The sequence below is a fragment of the Elephas maximus genome, chromosome 2 (assembly GCF_024166365.1).
Source record: "Elephas maximus indicus isolate mEleMax1 chromosome 2, mEleMax1 primary haplotype, whole genome shotgun sequence".
NCBI lineage: Eukaryota > Metazoa > Chordata > Mammalia > Proboscidea > Elephantidae > Elephas > Elephas maximus.
In genome coordinates, this window is record NC_064820.1 from 122,364,695 (window position 1) to 122,381,696 (window position 17,002).

At 34.7% G+C, this 17,002-nt stretch overlaps 1 protein-coding gene across 5 annotated transcripts in view; it reads left to right on the forward strand.

The window, feature by feature from the left end:
• APC (APC regulator of WNT signaling pathway) overlaps window positions 1-17,002 on the forward strand; it is a 154,115-nt gene that overhangs the window by 91,157 nt on the left and 45,956 nt on the right. For all 5 annotated transcript variants that reach the window (XM_049872216.1, XM_049872234.1, XM_049872241.1 and 2 more), the window contains exons 7-8: window positions 8,950-9,033; window positions 15,523-15,627. In XM_049872216.1, the coding sequence (XP_049728173.1) occupies window positions 8,950-9,033; window positions 15,523-15,627 (189 nt within the window). The remainder of the gene's footprint in view (window positions 1-8,949; window positions 9,034-15,522; window positions 15,628-17,002) is intronic.

The following is a 17,002-nucleotide window of genomic DNA, read 5'->3' on the forward strand; positions in this document are numbered from 1 at the left end:
TAACTTAGGCACTATTTCAAAATAATAATTTACCCTGGCTGTTGAGCAACAAACAATAGTCACATAATTCTACCTCTGCCATATTTCTGTTTTTTCTTTTTTATTGTAGTTTAGAAGAAAGTTTACAGATCAAGCTATCTTCTCAATAAACAGTTAGTACACATACTGTTTTATGGCATTGGTTAGTAACCCCATGACATGTCAACATGTCCTGTTGATTCCCTATTACCAACTTTCCTGTCCCTCCTGCCTTCTAGTCCTTGCCCCTGGGCTGTTGTGCCCCTTTAGTCTTATTTTGTTTTATGGGCCTATCTAATTTTTGGGTGAAGGGTGAAGCTTGGGAGTGACTTCATTACTGAGCTAAAAGGGCGTCCGGGGGCTGTACTCCTGGGGTTTCTCCAGTCACTGTTAGACCAGTAAGTCTGGTCTTTTTTTTCATGAGTTAAAGTTCTGTTCTACATTTTTCTCCAGCTCTTTTCGGAACCCTCTATTGTGATCCCTGTCAGAACAGTGAGTGGTGGTAGCCAAGCAGCATCTTATTGTACTGGACTTAGTCTGGTGGATGCCATAGTAGTTGTGGTCCCTTAGTCCTTTGAACTAATCTTTGCCTTGTGCCTTCAGCTTTCTTCATTCTCCCTTGCTCCCGAAGGGGTGAGACCAGATACCTACACCATACATCATTTCTTCTGATACTGTTCTGTTTTGCCCTGGAATTGGAAGAGGGAGAAAGAGTTAGATGCTGGTATATTGGTAGCTGATAGGTAATTTCAGCTCTGCTTGAGGTTTTTACTCCCTGTAATCTTAAGTATGTGTAATGACTTTCAGGATGTTTCACTGCTCTTCAAGTTGTGCATTTAAAAAAAAAAAATTGAAAGCCCTAGTTCAAGGAAAGTGGAAAGGAAGCACATAAAGAGAACATTAGAAGAGATGAGATGAATGGAGAACAACTCCCAAATTTCTGTCCACAAATCGTGTCAAGAAAAAAAATACTAACTTTGCTATTTGTTGAGCATTTTTGCTTATTATTGAATTTAACACTTTTATGTTCATACATGGTGGCATAGTGGTTAAGAGCTATAGCTGCTAACCCAAAGGTCAACAGTTGAATTCACCAGGCACTCCTTGGAAACCCTATGGGGCAGTTCTAGTCTGTCCTGTAGGGTCACTATGAGTCAGAATCGACTCAATGGCAATAAGTTTGGTTTTTTTCTTTATGGTCATACAACTATGACTGGCCAATTTTTTTGTTTTTTAAAGCCTTGAAGAGGCTTTACTGATTGCTCTATCTGTTTCAAAGCAGGCTTGGGGATTTTTTGTTTTAGCCTTTGGGATAAATTGGGAGGAAAACATTATTTGAAAATTTTACTTTAAGTATAGATATGCAAATAAACGTGAGAACCTACATTTGTATGTGTGGTAAAATACTTTGTGTATTCTGAAAAGTTTATAGTTTTTTTTTTTAACATGGTGAAAATGTACACAACAAAACATGTACCAATTCAACAATTTCTACATGCGTAATTCAGTAACACTGAAAACATTCTTCAGGCAGTGCAGCCATTCTCACTGTCCATTTAAAAATTATTTCATTAACATAAAGTCACTGCCCCCTAAGCAGAAATTCCCCCTTTACCCCTCCTCCTTAATTATTTTTGATTTCTGTGTATTTGCTCATTTCATACAAGTGAGATCATACAGTATCTGCCCTTTTGTGATTGACTAATTTCTCTCGGCATAACGTTTTCAAGGTTCATCCATGTTGTGGCATGTGTTAAAACTTCACTGCTCTTTATGGTTGAGTAATATTGTATGTATATACTACATTTTATTTATCCATTCATCTGTTGATGGACATTTTGGTTGTTTCCCCCATTTGGCTATTGTGGAAAGTGCTGCAATGAACATTGGTGTACATGTGTCTGTTCGTGTTGCTGCTTTCAGGTCTCTTGGGTGTATACCTAAGAGTGGAATAGCAGGGCCATATGGTAGTTCTGTGTTCAGCTTTTTGAGGAACCACCAGACTCTCCACAGTGGCCAGACCATTTTACATTCCCACCAGCGATGGATGGCGATTTCTTTTTTTCTACGATCTCGCCAACACTTATTGTTTTACTTTATGTTTTTAAAATCACTAACAGAATATTTTACACACCTGAAAGTAATCTTTAGCTTTTGTGTGGTAGCTTCCTGAACATAACATGTATTCTCTTTTTGCTGGAGTCTGGTGGTAGACTAACGTGATACCTAAATGCCAGTACCGTGATATACTTCATAGCCCATACCTATTAGTTTCACAGTGAGACTAAGGCTTAATGTATGTATCCATTGTCATATTTGTAATACATATAAATAATATACTCTCTTTTCTTACTTTCCCATACAGATAAAGAACTTAAATGTCAAAAAAAAAAACTTTAAAACTTTCAGTAGAAAGCATACATTAATATCTTTCTTGTATTGGGGTAGGAAAGGATTCCTTAAACAAGACAAAAACACTAATTATAAAAGAAAAGATAGCCTAACTTGATTATATTAAAAATAAGAGTTTATCTTCATCAAGTACCTTAAGAAAGTGAAAAGGTCTGGTTACAAATTGGGAGGAGATATTTACCACCATATAACTAACCAAGAATTAGAAACAAGAATATATAAAGAATTCCCCCAAATTTATTCCATTTTAAATTTAGTATTAACCTAAGAGACTTACATGGAGTTATTTTTAAATGTTAGGCAGTTATCTATATGCTTGTTTCTAGAAAAACTATGAGAAATACTACTTCAGTTTATATGAATCCATGTTTTTTTATGTGACTATATGAAATACTGTATACAGAGGTTAGTTTTTCTGTTAATGGGTTTGCTTTTAGAAATCCTTAAGGAACAAAATGAGAGTAGATATGAAAATTCTTATACTGTACGAATATAAGTAACTGTGTTCAAGACAATTTAACCTATATCCTAGAAAAGTGATTAACTTGAGCCTTTTCTTAGCCATTTTGTTCAGATGTGTGCTAATGCCGTAATTTTTATGTTATTTTATAGTATTGTATCTTTCATTTCTGGTAGTAAATATTCTAAGAAAATCTTATTTCATATTTTAAGAAATGACAAGCATTCATTTATTTTGGAAGTGGCCATATGAAGTTAAAGAAATACTGTAAATAAGGTAAAAAGGCAAACAGTGGAAATATTTGTAGCATATGTAACAAGGAGTTGATACCCTAATTATACAAGGAGCACCTACAAATCAATTGAAAGCAAGACAACCAAATAGCAAAACAGAAGATGTGAATACTGCTGTCATCACAAAATAAGAGCAAATGGTTAATAAACAATTGTGAAAAGATGCTTAAGTTAATATATAAATATAATACCATTCTAATCATAATCTTAATTTTTTTTAGAGCTTGGAAAAATGACTTTAAAGTTTATATTGAAGAATAAATATTGCCATAATTTCCAAAAATATTTAGAAAAAAAGCATAATGGGTGGGGATTTATCTTCCATTTGTCAGAGTTTACTGGGAAGATGTTAAAATAATAATATGAAAGTGGCAGGAATAAAACCAAACAAAATCCATTGCTGTTGAGTCCGTTCTGACTCACAGCCACCCTGAAGGACAGAGTAGAGCTGCCCCATAGGGTTTCCAAGGCTATAATCTTTACGGAACCAATCTGCCACACTCTTTCCCATGGAGTGGCTGGTGGGTTCTAACCACAGACCTATTGGTTGGCAACTGAGTGGTTTAGCCAGTGTGCCACCAGGGCTCCTTGTGGCAGGAATAGACATGCAAATGGAACAGACTAATTATGTTGTTATGTAATTATAAGTGTTATTTATGATATAACTATATCTGTAGTTAAATACAGGTAGCAGTCTGCATATATCTGTATGGTTATATACTTAATATATAGTTATAATACTTGTAATAGAAAAGCTACATTAGAAATTTTGGGGAAAAAGGTAAATTATTTAATAAGTGATACAGGTATAACTATGGGACAGTTCTCTGTCATATGGGGTTGCTGTGACTTGAAATTGACTTAACAGCACCCAACACCAATAACAATCTACTTGGAAGAAGAGAAATTAATTAGACCCTTACCTTGCATATTTATATAAGAAAAATTCCAGATAGATACTAAAATTATTTGAAGTAAATGTGGGACAATCAAGGCTTCTTAAGTAAGAGTGGAAACTCAAAAGCCATACAGAAAAAAAAAGTTAGAATTCATTTCATAGATTCATTAATTCATAGAATTTATTCAATAAATATTAAGGAATAATTAAACAATTTAGGGAAACTGAGAATCCTTCTTGCTCATCCCTGTGTGAGATTGTTAGTCTCAAGAAGTTACCTCTGTTAACAGTTCGGAATGTGTGTATTTACTACTTTATTCAGCAAGTATTTGGGCACCTACTATAGTGATTCCTACCCTCCTGTATGCATGGGAAGCAGAGGTTGGAAGAATGTAGATCAAGTTGTTAATAGAGCTTACTTCTCGGGAGTGGGGATTGGTGGATTGATTCTGTATTACTCTAGCATTTTACAGTTATATAGATGGCTTCTAATGTAGTTTATTAGTAGTTCCTTAGTTATGGAAATTTAGGTTGTTTATAATTTTTCATTGTTACAAATAACTCAGATAAACATACTTGTTTGTGTCTTATACACATGTGGAAGAGTTTCTCTAGGTCAAGAGTTAGCAGTCTTTTTCTTAAAGGGCCATATAATAAGTATTTTAGGCTTCGTAGGCCATATGGTGTTTTTTTGTTTGTTTTTAGGCCATATGGTGTATTGTCACAACTACTCAACCCTACTTTGTAGTGACAAAGCAGCCATAGGCAATATGTAAACGAATGGGCATTGCTGTGTTCCAATAAAATTTAATTTACAAAAACAGATGGCCAGCAGGGCCTAGTTTGCTAACCTCTGCTTTAGGGTATATTCCTAAAAGTGTAATCGCTGACCATAAGGTATGAATGTTTTGAAAGCGTTTGCCAAATTGCTTTCAAAGTGATCTGTTGGTTTACATTTCTACTCATAAAAAAAAAAAACAATTGCCGTCGAGTCAGTTCTGACTCATATTGACCCTGTCAGACAGAGGAAAACTGTCCCATAGGTTTTCCAAGGAGCAGGCCTTGGATTTGAACTGCCGACCTTTGGTTAGCAGCCGAGCTCTTAACCACTAAGCCACCAGGGTAGTGCATGAGAATTCCTGTTTCTGCGTGTCTTCTCCCGCATTTACGTGGTCAGACTTAATATAATAACGATCACTGGGCAATGAAATATTATTTTATCATTTTAGTTTATACTTCCTTGAATATTACTGAAGTTGAATATCTTTTCATATATGTATTAGATTTTTGGATTTTCTGTTACTTGTTTGTATCCATTGCCTATTTTCTGTTGTGTTAAATGTCTTATTATGTATTTGAGAGATGTTTTAATATCCTCTTGATATCAATCCTTTGTAGATAATATATATCATGACCCCTCCCTAATGTGTTACCTATTTTAGTTTCGCATTAGTCAGGTTTGTGCTTTCTGTGACCTGTTTAAATACATATTTCCTATCCTAAAGTCATAAAGTTATCTTCCTATTACTTCTAATAGTTTTAAAATTTTACATTTACAGTTAGGTCCTTAATTCATTTCAAATTTGCTATAATGCATGTTGTGAAAGTAGGGATCTATATATGTGTGTATATGCACACACATATACACGCAAACACATGCACACATACGCACACGTATACATACAAACACATGCACACATAAACACATATATATGCATATGTACATACATAGACTCTATAGAACACAATAGAACTGCCCCATAGGGTCCCCAAGGAGTAGCTGGTGGGTTTGAACTATCAACATTTTGGTTAGCAGCCGAGCTCTTAACCACTGCACCACCAGGGCTCCAAATACACACACACACACACACACATATATAAATATATATGCATATATAATTGTATGTATGCATGTATATATAATTATGTATGTGTATATACACACATACACATAAACGTAATATACATACAGATACTCATATACATTGGTAACTAAATTTCCCATTGTCATTTGTTGAATATTTCTGGGCTCTAATCCATTTAGTCTGCACTTACACGGATACAGCGCTTGTTTTATATGCTGTAGTTTTATATATTTTGGTACCTGAATGGGTGAGTCTTTATCCTTATTTTTCTTTTTAAAAATGTGGTTATATTCTGGACTCATTATTATTATTCCCTTTGAAATTTACTATTAGCTTGTCTAACTCCAAGAAAATCCTCAGAGGCTTTTTGATTTGAATTACATTGGATTTATAAATTAATTTGAGAATAATTTTTACCTTTATAATATTGAGCTTACCTTTACAATATTGAGCCTTCTTGGTTGAAAGATTGGGCTCTGGAGCCAGACTTCTGGATTTGGATTCAGACCTGCCACTAACCAGTGCTGTGATCTTGGGCAAACTCACTCTTTTCAGTTTTCTCATTGATAAAATATAGATAATGATAACCTGTAAAATGCAAAGATAAATGAGTTATCAAATGTTAAGACCTGGCATATAGTAAACAGTAGCTACTAGGTATTGTTATTCATTTTATATCTCTTCATTCATTTAGGTCTTATTTCATACCCTCCAATAAAATTCTGTAACATTCTCTATAAAAGTCTTTTCCAGTTTTTTAGATTTATTCCTGGATATATTACAGTTTTTGTGACTATTGTAAATGGGATTATCTTTAATTACGTTTAGTAAATATTCAAAAATCTTCCCAAACTTTTTTGTTTGCTTGTCCCAGTAGTTTATAAATTCTCTTGAATCTTTTATATTAACTGTCATGTTTTTTTGCAAATAATGACAGTTTGGTTTATTTTTTGCTAGTCCTTATAACCTTTTTTTTTCTTTTGTTAGATTGGGTAAGAACTCTTACTACATCTTTGAATGGAAGTAGTGATAGTGGTCTTCTTTGTCTTTTCTTGACTTTAGAGGAAATGCTTCGAAAATTTTATCATTAATATGTTGTTTATTCAAGGTTTTTTTTAATAGACACCCTTTATCAAGTTAAGGAACTTACCTTCTGTTTCCGGTGTGTTGAAAGTGATTCTGAATCTGTATTGAGCTGTATTATTATTACAGTCTTTTAAAACCACTTTTTCAAAAGTCACACCAACTCCTCACTCCTAAAGAGTATTATATTTGTTGTTAACGTAGTTTTGTAAATATTCGAGATTGTCATATAGAAGAAGGAAAGAAGCACTACTGGCTTTTTTCATCTTCATATGGGGAAACAGAAGCGCAATGGTTGTCATGTCAGAATTATCCATCTCATTGTACTTTAAGACACTAGACTTGACTTCAGGATTTAGTGACATATAATACAGAGATGTAGTATTGTAGAGAGGAATATTAGATATAATTTCCTATTATTATCCTTCAAATATTAAAATTTTTGATTTAGGGCTTTTTTGGGGACAGGGAGCTAATTATATATAACGGGGAAAGCAATAAAATATTAGGAAATCAGTAATTATGTGTAGTTTGCTTGTTTCTCTAAGGCGAGGAAATACCATTTGGTTATAAAAGTGATCGCTCATGTTTACAGTATCTTTAGAAATCTGCCAAAAGTACAGGCAGTTCTCCTTCAGCCTGTTTTCACGGAGTGAATTGGACATGCTAAGATTTTTTTAAATAGAGAATATTATTTACCTTAACTTCAGAACTTTTAAGAATCATGATGAAGAATCAGCTTAGTTGTAGTGTTGGAAAGGGAGGAAGGAAGATTTTCTTTGGTGAACACAACTCTTTTGCTTGAGATTTTCTATAGTTTGTTTATCACAACACTGAATAATAGCAGCAATAAGCATTTTTACCATGTTGATAAGAGAAACACAAGGGCATTGTATTTAAGCAACATTAGATGTGATCAGAGGGTAAGTTTTTCGTGTATGTTTTATAACTATATATGATTAATCTCTTGGGGGATAGTACATGTTCAGAAATCTCTAGCTTCGAACACTTTTTGTTTCCAAATGAAACAATTACTTTTGTAGTATAGTTTTTGATCCTGCAATATAGGATGCCAACTATGGAATTATTGCAAAAAATTGTGCAACATTGGCAGTACTCATGTTTTGAAACCTATGTATTTGACCTGTCTTAAAGCTAATATTTAAGAATAATTTTAATTTACAAGGTCTTTATACTTAAGTGATTTGTTTTTTCCCATTTCTACTGGTATTTATATAAATTAAAGGAAATCTAGCTTTTTTTTTTAACCTTTTTTCTGCATCATTTCAGTTTCACATTATTTAATCTCTAAATTATTTGTGGTTTCAGGGTAGTGGGAAAGCAAAAGCTTTACAATCATTGTGATCCTAGTGTTAGAAATTTTTTAAAAAATGTTTAGCTGCAGTAGGCATTTAGAAAGGCCAGATCTGAAAAATACTAGTGACTTATAATAGGAGTAACTTTGGGGAGGATTATTCCTACTGTTTAAACTCTGATGCTTGTTGAAACAAGCCAGATGCTCTTTCCTTCTAGAGGTATAGCATGTTTTACATAAATCGTTAAGCTACATTTTGTTTTAATATAAAAATTTAATTTCAGGTGTAATTCTTCTCTTTGTGGAAGTATTTTTTGAGAATAAATTTTTAAATACCAATTTTAGCACTAAATGTATCATACAATTTGATATATGACTTGTATTTGTACAGTTTTCCTAAACAGACCTAGAGATCTATGGCATAAAGTAAGATAGTCTTAATTTTTAAAAACCGAACTGACTCTGATTTGTCACCAGCGTATGAATATACATAGGAATCTACCTGCTTACTTAGAATGCTTTAACATAACTGTGAGCTATTAAATAGCAGCCATAGTATGATTACTTACACTGATGTTTTAATTTGTTCATTTATTTTATTTTAGCGAAGAGTAACCAGGATTCAACAAATAGAGAAGGACATACTTCGTATACGACAGCTTTTGCAGTCCCAAGCAACAGAAGCAGAGGTTAGCAAATTGTCTTGTTTATAAGTATATACATTTTCTAAGAAAAGAAAATAAATATAATTAATGTGGCATCACTGAAATATATCTGTTCTTCTAAAGAATTGAGACAGTTTATAATTTTTTTTTTTTTTAATGAATAAAATAAATTGCAAAAACCTTGACCACTTTTATTTTCTCTATGACTTTTAGGCAGAACTTCAAACTGGTTCACAGTGTTCCAGTAATTGCTGTCATAAATAAGGGCTATGTATGCATTGCATAGCAACCAAATCTGTCGCCCATCGAATTTTGTATAGGAAACCAAACAGCTATGTCCCACTCAAAGATGGCGGCAGACTGCACTGCTTTGAATGTGTGTTGATCTCCACAGTCCTGCCAATAATCCAATCTCCTGCATCAGGCTCCTGAAATTTTTCAGAAGGAGAGACTTTGGCGGGACTTTTGGAGAGCGACGTTATTGGCAGGACTGTGGAGAACGACACACATTCAAAGCGGCATGGTCAGCCTCCATCTTTGAGCAGGGCACAGCTGTTTCTACTCGGGTCAGAATTCTATGGGCAACAGCTCCTGTTTACAACAGCAATTAGTGAACCAGTTTGAAGCGCTGCTTTTAGGCAGTTAAAATTTGTGGACCCATAAATATAGATATCTTTCTTCGGCTGTTAATGTTTTATTTACATATAATTAGATAACTAACTTAATTTGTCTATTACCAACCAGTAAGTAAGCTTTTTCTTTGTATATAATCCATAATAAGAATTGATCATTCACATTTGCCTTATTCCACAAACCTCATTAAAAGAACAGTAAAGGGATAAAATCAAAAAGGCACAAAGAAACCGGGAAAGGTGACAACAAGAAAATTTGGCGTGCTGAAGAGCCAGTAAACAAATGGTAACTGTTCAGGTATATCGTAGAGAGCTAACCCTAAAGTCATGAAGCAGCCCATTTTACACTATGGGGCCCTAAAAGGTCCTGGAGTTGGCTACGTTAGGTACCTCTAGAAGTGAGGATAAAAAAGGATTAAAGGCCGGAGCATTGATTGAATACCTATTTAGAAGCAGATGGATCCTCCAGAGCCTTTCCACAACTCTGCGGAGCCGGGTGACTACTCCTTTCTAATCCCTACAAAAGATGAGAGGTTTATTTTTTGGAAAGAATTAAAAAAAAAGGGGGGGGGGTCTTTGAATAGGGGTAAGCCTAGTATAATTAAAAGTGGGCATACATACTAAAAAATGAATTTAATAAAAATTTGTTTGCTGAATACTGAAACTCCCACTGGCATTCAGGCTTACAGTCTCTAGGCAAGATTCCAGAGGCACCTTTTCTAAGAAATATGACTAGCCCAAGAAAAGGGACCCACAGTTACTCACATTGGAGGGTCCCCCAAAAAAACAGCCTAGCAGATCACCCTACAGGGTAACTGTAGTTACCCTATATTCTACTTTTCCTTCAGAAATAGAGCTTCACTTAGCTTTTCATGGTTAGCCCACTCTTAAGTATAGGTGATAAGCTAAGGTTCACCAGACATATGAGGAGGGTTTCTGAAAAGAAAGATTTAGTGGAAATAGATAACTATGTAGGAAGAAGAAAACATAAAAAAAAATAAAATTAGCGTTAATATTCTCAGGTAAGAAAATATAATGCATCCATAAAGCTAAAAAAAGGATGGTATACAAAAGGAACATTCAGAGAATTAAAAAGGGTTCTGAGGAATTAAAAACTTGATAAACCTTTGCTGTCTAGTCAATTCTGACTCGAACTTGATAGCAGAGATTAAAAATTTGGCAGAAACAGGAGAAAAGTCTCCTAGAAAGTAGAACAAAAAGAAAATGAGTTGATAAATAGAAAAGAAAAGATAAAGTCAGAAAATTATTCTAGGAGGGTTCGACATCCAAATAAAAGGAATTCTAGAAAGAGAATGGAGAAACCAGGGAGGAAATCATCATAGAAATAAACAAAAATTTCCCATAACCAAGGAGCATAATTTTTCAAATAAAACAGTCTCTCCGATACCCAGCACCACACATGAAAACGGTTCCATACCAAAATAAATCATGATGAAATTTCAGATCATTAGGAAGAAAGAGAAGGTCCTAGAACTAGAAGCGGGGGAGGGGAACAAATTTCACACAAAGGAACAGGAGTACAAATGGGTTTATATTTATTTATAAGCAGCAACACTAGAAGCTGAGAAGTAAGGGGAGCAATTTCTTAAACCTTCTGCAAGAAAATTATTTCCAATCTAAAAATTTACCTCTAGCAAACTATGTATAAAATTTTAGGTAGAATAAGAACATTTTCAGACAGGCAAGAATATGTGTTCTTCTGTCTTCAAAAATAATGTATTTCTCATGAACTCTTTTCTGGAGGCTTTAGAGGATATACTCAAACCAAATGAAAATGTAAAGCAAAAAAAATGAAGATTTGGGATTCAGGAAACAGGAGAGACAATACAAGAGAAAGAATTCTCAGAATGAAAGGACAGAAGAGCCTGCGATAAATGATATAGGACAGATGGAGAAGATTCCAGGAGAAAAGAGTTGAAGGCAATGAAATTAGTAGAATTAGTAGAATGTATTTGAATCTATTAAAAGGAAGGAAAATTTACACAGTGGGGGAGAACTAGAGATTAGATAGTCATAAGTAAGCAAAAAAAATAAAACAAGATAGCCTAATGGACAACAAAAAATTGTAAAGGGAAAATAATCATAGTATTATCACTTGTCAGCTATGATTAGAATACTTATAATAATATAAATAGTGAAAAATGTAACAATAAATTTAGAATGAAAATTGAGAGAATAGAAAGAATGGGAACAACAGCAGCATAGTCCTACTTTCTAAATATAACTCTTAAAAACATGAAGTATTTATTGATATTAAATGTTTATGATATACAAAATACTGTGCATGCTTTGATCCCATTTTGTAAAACTTCACACGTATAAAAAACATACTTGCATGTATCAAAACTTCATTGCTCTTTATGGCTGAACAATAGTCCATGGTAGGTATTACCACGTTTTGTTTATCTGTTCATCTGTTGGTGGATACTTGGGCTGTTTCCACCTTCTGGCTGTTGTGGATAGTGCTGCAGTTAATGTTCACACAGAAGTGTGGTTTAGTCCCTGCTTTCAGTTTTTGGAAATATATACCCGGGAATGGAATTGTGGTTATTTTATGTTTTAATTTTTGAAGAACCACCAAATGGTTTTTCACAGCTCTTGCACCATTTTATATTCCCACCAGCAATGGAAAAGAGTTCTAATGTCTCTACATCATCACCAAAATGTATTATCTTTCTGTCTTTTTTATAATAATCTTCCTAGAGAGTGTGAAGCAGCATCTAATTGTGGTTTTGATTTGCATTTCCCTAATGACTAATGAGAAGCCCTGGTAGCACAGTGGTTAAGAGCTACGGCTGCTAACCAAAAGGTCAGCAGTTCGAATCCACCAGCCACTCCTTGGAAACCCCATGGGGCAGTTCTACTCTGTGCTGGAGGGTCACTATGAGTCGAAATCAAGTCAATGACAATGGGTTTTTTGACTTAATGATTAGTGATGGTCTACCATTCACCCCTAATGCACTCCAACCTAGCATCTGTTCTCATAGTTTCACTAAATGGATCATCAGTGCATTCCATACTATTATTTTAGTGGGCATTTTCAATCTTTATCTTAACATTTTCCACATTATTGACCACTCCTCTTGCTTGAAATAGTCTTTTTTTTTGGCATCTGTAACATAATAGTTCCTTGGTTTCTTCCTATCCCTCCAATCTTTATAGATTCATCCTTATCTGGACATTATTTACAGGCATACCTTGTTTTATTATGCTTTACTTTATTGTGGTTTGCAGGTAATTGCTTTTTTTTTTTTTTTCTTAAACAAATTGAAGGTTTGTGACAACCCAGTGTTGAGCAAGTCCATTGGTGCCATTTTTCCAAGAGCGTGTGGAAAAATGGACAATGGGGCTTTTTTTGTTTATTTTACTCTACATCCCCACATAGATGTCTCAAAAGCAAAAAAAAAAAAAAAACCAAACCCAATGCCGTCGAGTCAATTCCAACGCACAGCAACCCTTCAGGACAGAGTAGAACTGCCCCATAGAGTTTCCAAGGACTGCCTGGCGGATTTGAACTGCTGACCCTTTGGTTAGCCGCTGCGCCACCAGGGTTTCCAGATGTCTCAAAGGCATGTTAAATCCAATATATCTAAAACAAAATTAATGATCTCCAAAGTCCTCCTTACCACTCACCCTTAAAAAAAAAAAGCCTCATCCTCCTTTAATATTACCTGTCTCTATGAAATGACACCCTTAATATTCAGTTGTGTGAGCTAAAGAACATAGGAGTAATTCTTGATTCTGGTCTTCTTCATTCATCCCCCACCCCCCCCCCACCCCAAGTATCCAATCTGTCACCGACCCCTGTCAGATTTATCTCTGTGTCTTTTATCTCCATCACTGCTTCCCTACTACTGTCATCTCAAACTTGTATTAATTCCTTAGCCTCCTACCTAGTCTTCCCTACTTAGGCGATTTAAAATTTAACTTTAAAAAAATGAATTTACATATAGTGGAGCCCTGGTGGCACAGTGGTTAAGCATTCGGCTGCTAACCAAAAGGTCAGCAGGTCAAATCCACCAGGCGCTCCTTGGAAACCCTATGGGGCAGTTCTACTCTGTCCTATAGGAGTTTGGTTTTTTGGCTAATATACTAGAAATTCTGGTGGCGTAGTGGTTAAGTGCCATGGGTGCCAACCTAAAGGCTGGCAGTTTGAATCCACCAGGCGCTCCTTGGAATCTCTCTGTGGCAGTTCTCCTTTGTCCTGTAGGGTTGCTACGAGTCAGAACTGACTCAGCGGCAACAGGCTTTGTTTTGTTTTTTCTCGGTATGTGCGGGCAGTAGTGGAGAGGCTTCACGGTAATTTAGAAATAGAAAAGGCAAGAGTACCATCTGAGAATTACACTAAAATTCAACAAAATCAATCATATATATATATATTTTTTTTACCATCTTCTTTTCATTTTACTCTCCTCCTTATTCTTGGTGCTACAGCCATTCCAGGGTTCTTCCCACCTCTGTCCTTTGCATGTAGTCTCTCTTCCATGAACCCCCTACCTCTCTCCTCTTTTAACTCCTGTTTATTCTTCAGGATTCAGTTCAAACAGTACTTCCTAAGAGAGCTCTTCCCCAACCTCCCAGACAATTTCACATGTCTGTGTTATATATTCTCATAACACCTTGTATCCTTTCTTCGTAACACTTGCTTAAGTTTTAATTTTATTGCTCTTTCTCTGATTATCTAATAGTGTTCCTGACTAGACTCTAGGCCCCAAGAGTGCATATGACAATGTCTAGTTTTACTAGCACTGTATCCCTCAGCACCTAGTACTAGTAACTAACACAGCAGATGCTCAGTAATTGTTTTTCCTTTAAATATATTGATACCTTTGATTAGTGTCAAATCTTTGTGGTCTTAGTAGTTTTTGATTTGTCTCTGGGCTGACTTTGTCTATCTCTACTTTTCTTGATTTTGTTGAATTTTATAGTGTGATTTTCAGATGGCACTATTTTTTTTCTATTTCTAAATTCGTGTGAGGCTGCCTTACTTTTGCCTACCTACAACTACTACTAGTTTACTGATGCAAATATTACCTGTAAATTAATTTTTTTATTATATTTTAAATGGTCCAGGAAAGCTTGTCCTTTAAAAAAATTCCAGTGAAAGTCATTTGTAATGCAATTATCCACTATTATGTCAGATTTTTAAAGAATAATTTTTATTTTAGAATATAGTTTTCTAGAGCAGGCATATTTGTAATTGTTTCTGTAAAGGGTAATAGAAAATTATTTTAATTTGTTGAGTCTGCAGTGGCATTTTTACAAAAGTATTGAAATGACTTTTTACTGGATATAACCTGTCATTTCCATTTCATATTGCAGATGGTGATTGTATTAGAAAATGTTTTTGGTTCGATTGTGACCAGAATCTAAGATCTTATCTTTTGGTTTCACATGACTTTTATTTGTAGGAGATGTGTATATATTATGTGTATAAATATGCCTACCCAGAATGTATTTATAAGCTTAGGTAATAGTTTAACTCTTCTGTTTGCAGCTCTATTAAATGCCAAAATCATGTGACCTTGCGGAAAAGACAGTTATTTGTCCTAGTTGGGTTATGTTCCTGATAGCAATGCGAGCACAGCTGGTGGAGGCTGGCGTTTCTGTGAATCTCAGAAAACCCTTTGTCTTGCACAGCTATAATGCTCAAGGGACACACTTCACTTTCCTCCTGTATTGAGATGGTCGACAGCTAACCATGCTGAAGGTTATGAAGTGTAAAGTGCAATTGCATGCCTTCGTAAATCTGTACAATTGATGCATCTGGTGAATTCAAACAAAAAAGCAAAAAACTAAACTGTGGTTTAATAGAGCGTACACCATTTGGTACGTAATGATGTTAACTCCGTATTAACAGAGATCATCTCAGAGCAAGCATGAAGCAGGCTCTCATGAAGCGGAGCGGCAGAATGAAGGTCAAGGAGTGGCAGAAATCAGCATGGCAACTTCTGGTAGCGGTCAGGTAAATAAATCATTTTATTTTTTACTTAACTATTTAAATATTCAAAAAGGAGTATGGAGTGGAATGGTTCTCAGAAGGATCTATAAATCTTACTATTTTTTCAGTCCTGAATGGATATCACCAGAAGCATTCAATACCAGAATGCTGTCAGTTTTCTTCTTAAATGTAACAATGATGCTTTCAGATTTCTAAATATATTTTTTTATATCTCTAAATTCTGCATTTCTGTTTTAGTCAAAAATGAGTGGAATGAGTAGGATATTATTGGAAAACACATTAAGCTACATTTAGGTTATATATGTGATTTGACCTAGTTATTATTGCTTGCATTAAACAGATTTGCTTTTTTCCTAAAGCATCTTATGCAAAATCATTTTTATTTTTTAAAACTGGTAATCAATCATAAGGACTTTATTATAGTTCCTGTCTTCTGTTTTACTTCAGGATTACATAAATCTAGAAATCTAAATCTTACTGAAGAAGAAAATCCTAATGCTTGTAAAAAATAAATGGAAATGGGGGAGGAACAATACAGAAAAGGATGAAAATGGTTGCACAACTCAATGTAATCAGTATCACTGAACTGTACATGTAGAAATTGTTGATTTGGTATATGTTCTGCTGTGTATATTCTCAAAAAAGGGGGGGGGACGTAGTCTAGTCACGTTTAACTGTTATCACATCATTTTTAGCAATATTATAGAAAGTCAACTTGATTTTTTTTTAATATAGCGCTATTGTTATGCTGCCATCCATTTTCTGTTAGAGTTTTATTGCAATATATCCTAATAGGACAAAATTTTCCTTTGGGGTTTTCTGTATTCTCCAACTTTTCTTCAATGAATATTTTTATGTTACAGATAAATGATTTTTTAAAAATAAAATGTTACTAAATTAGTTTTCCACCACTCGTCTATCAGTTTGTCGTACTGTGGTGGACTGTATGAAGAAGAACACAGCATCAGGATTGAAGGAAGACTCATTAAAAACCTGTGATATGTAGATGACACATATTTACTTGCTGAAAGCAAAGAAGACTTGAAGCTTTTACTGATGAAGATCAAAGACTGTAACCTTCAGTATGGACTGCAGCTCAACATAAAGAAAACAAAAATCCTAACAGCTGGACCAATAAGCAACATCCTGATAAACAGAAAATACTGAAGTTGAACAGGATTTCGTATTACTTGGATCCACAGTCAGTGCCCATGGAAGCAGCAGTCAGGATTGATTTCAAATGACATACTGCGTTGGGCAAACCTGCTGCACAAGATCTGTTTAAAGTGCTAGAAAGCAAAGAAGTCACTTTGAGGACTGAGGTGCAACTGACCCAAGCTACGGTACTTTCATTTGTCTCATACGCATGTGGAAGCTG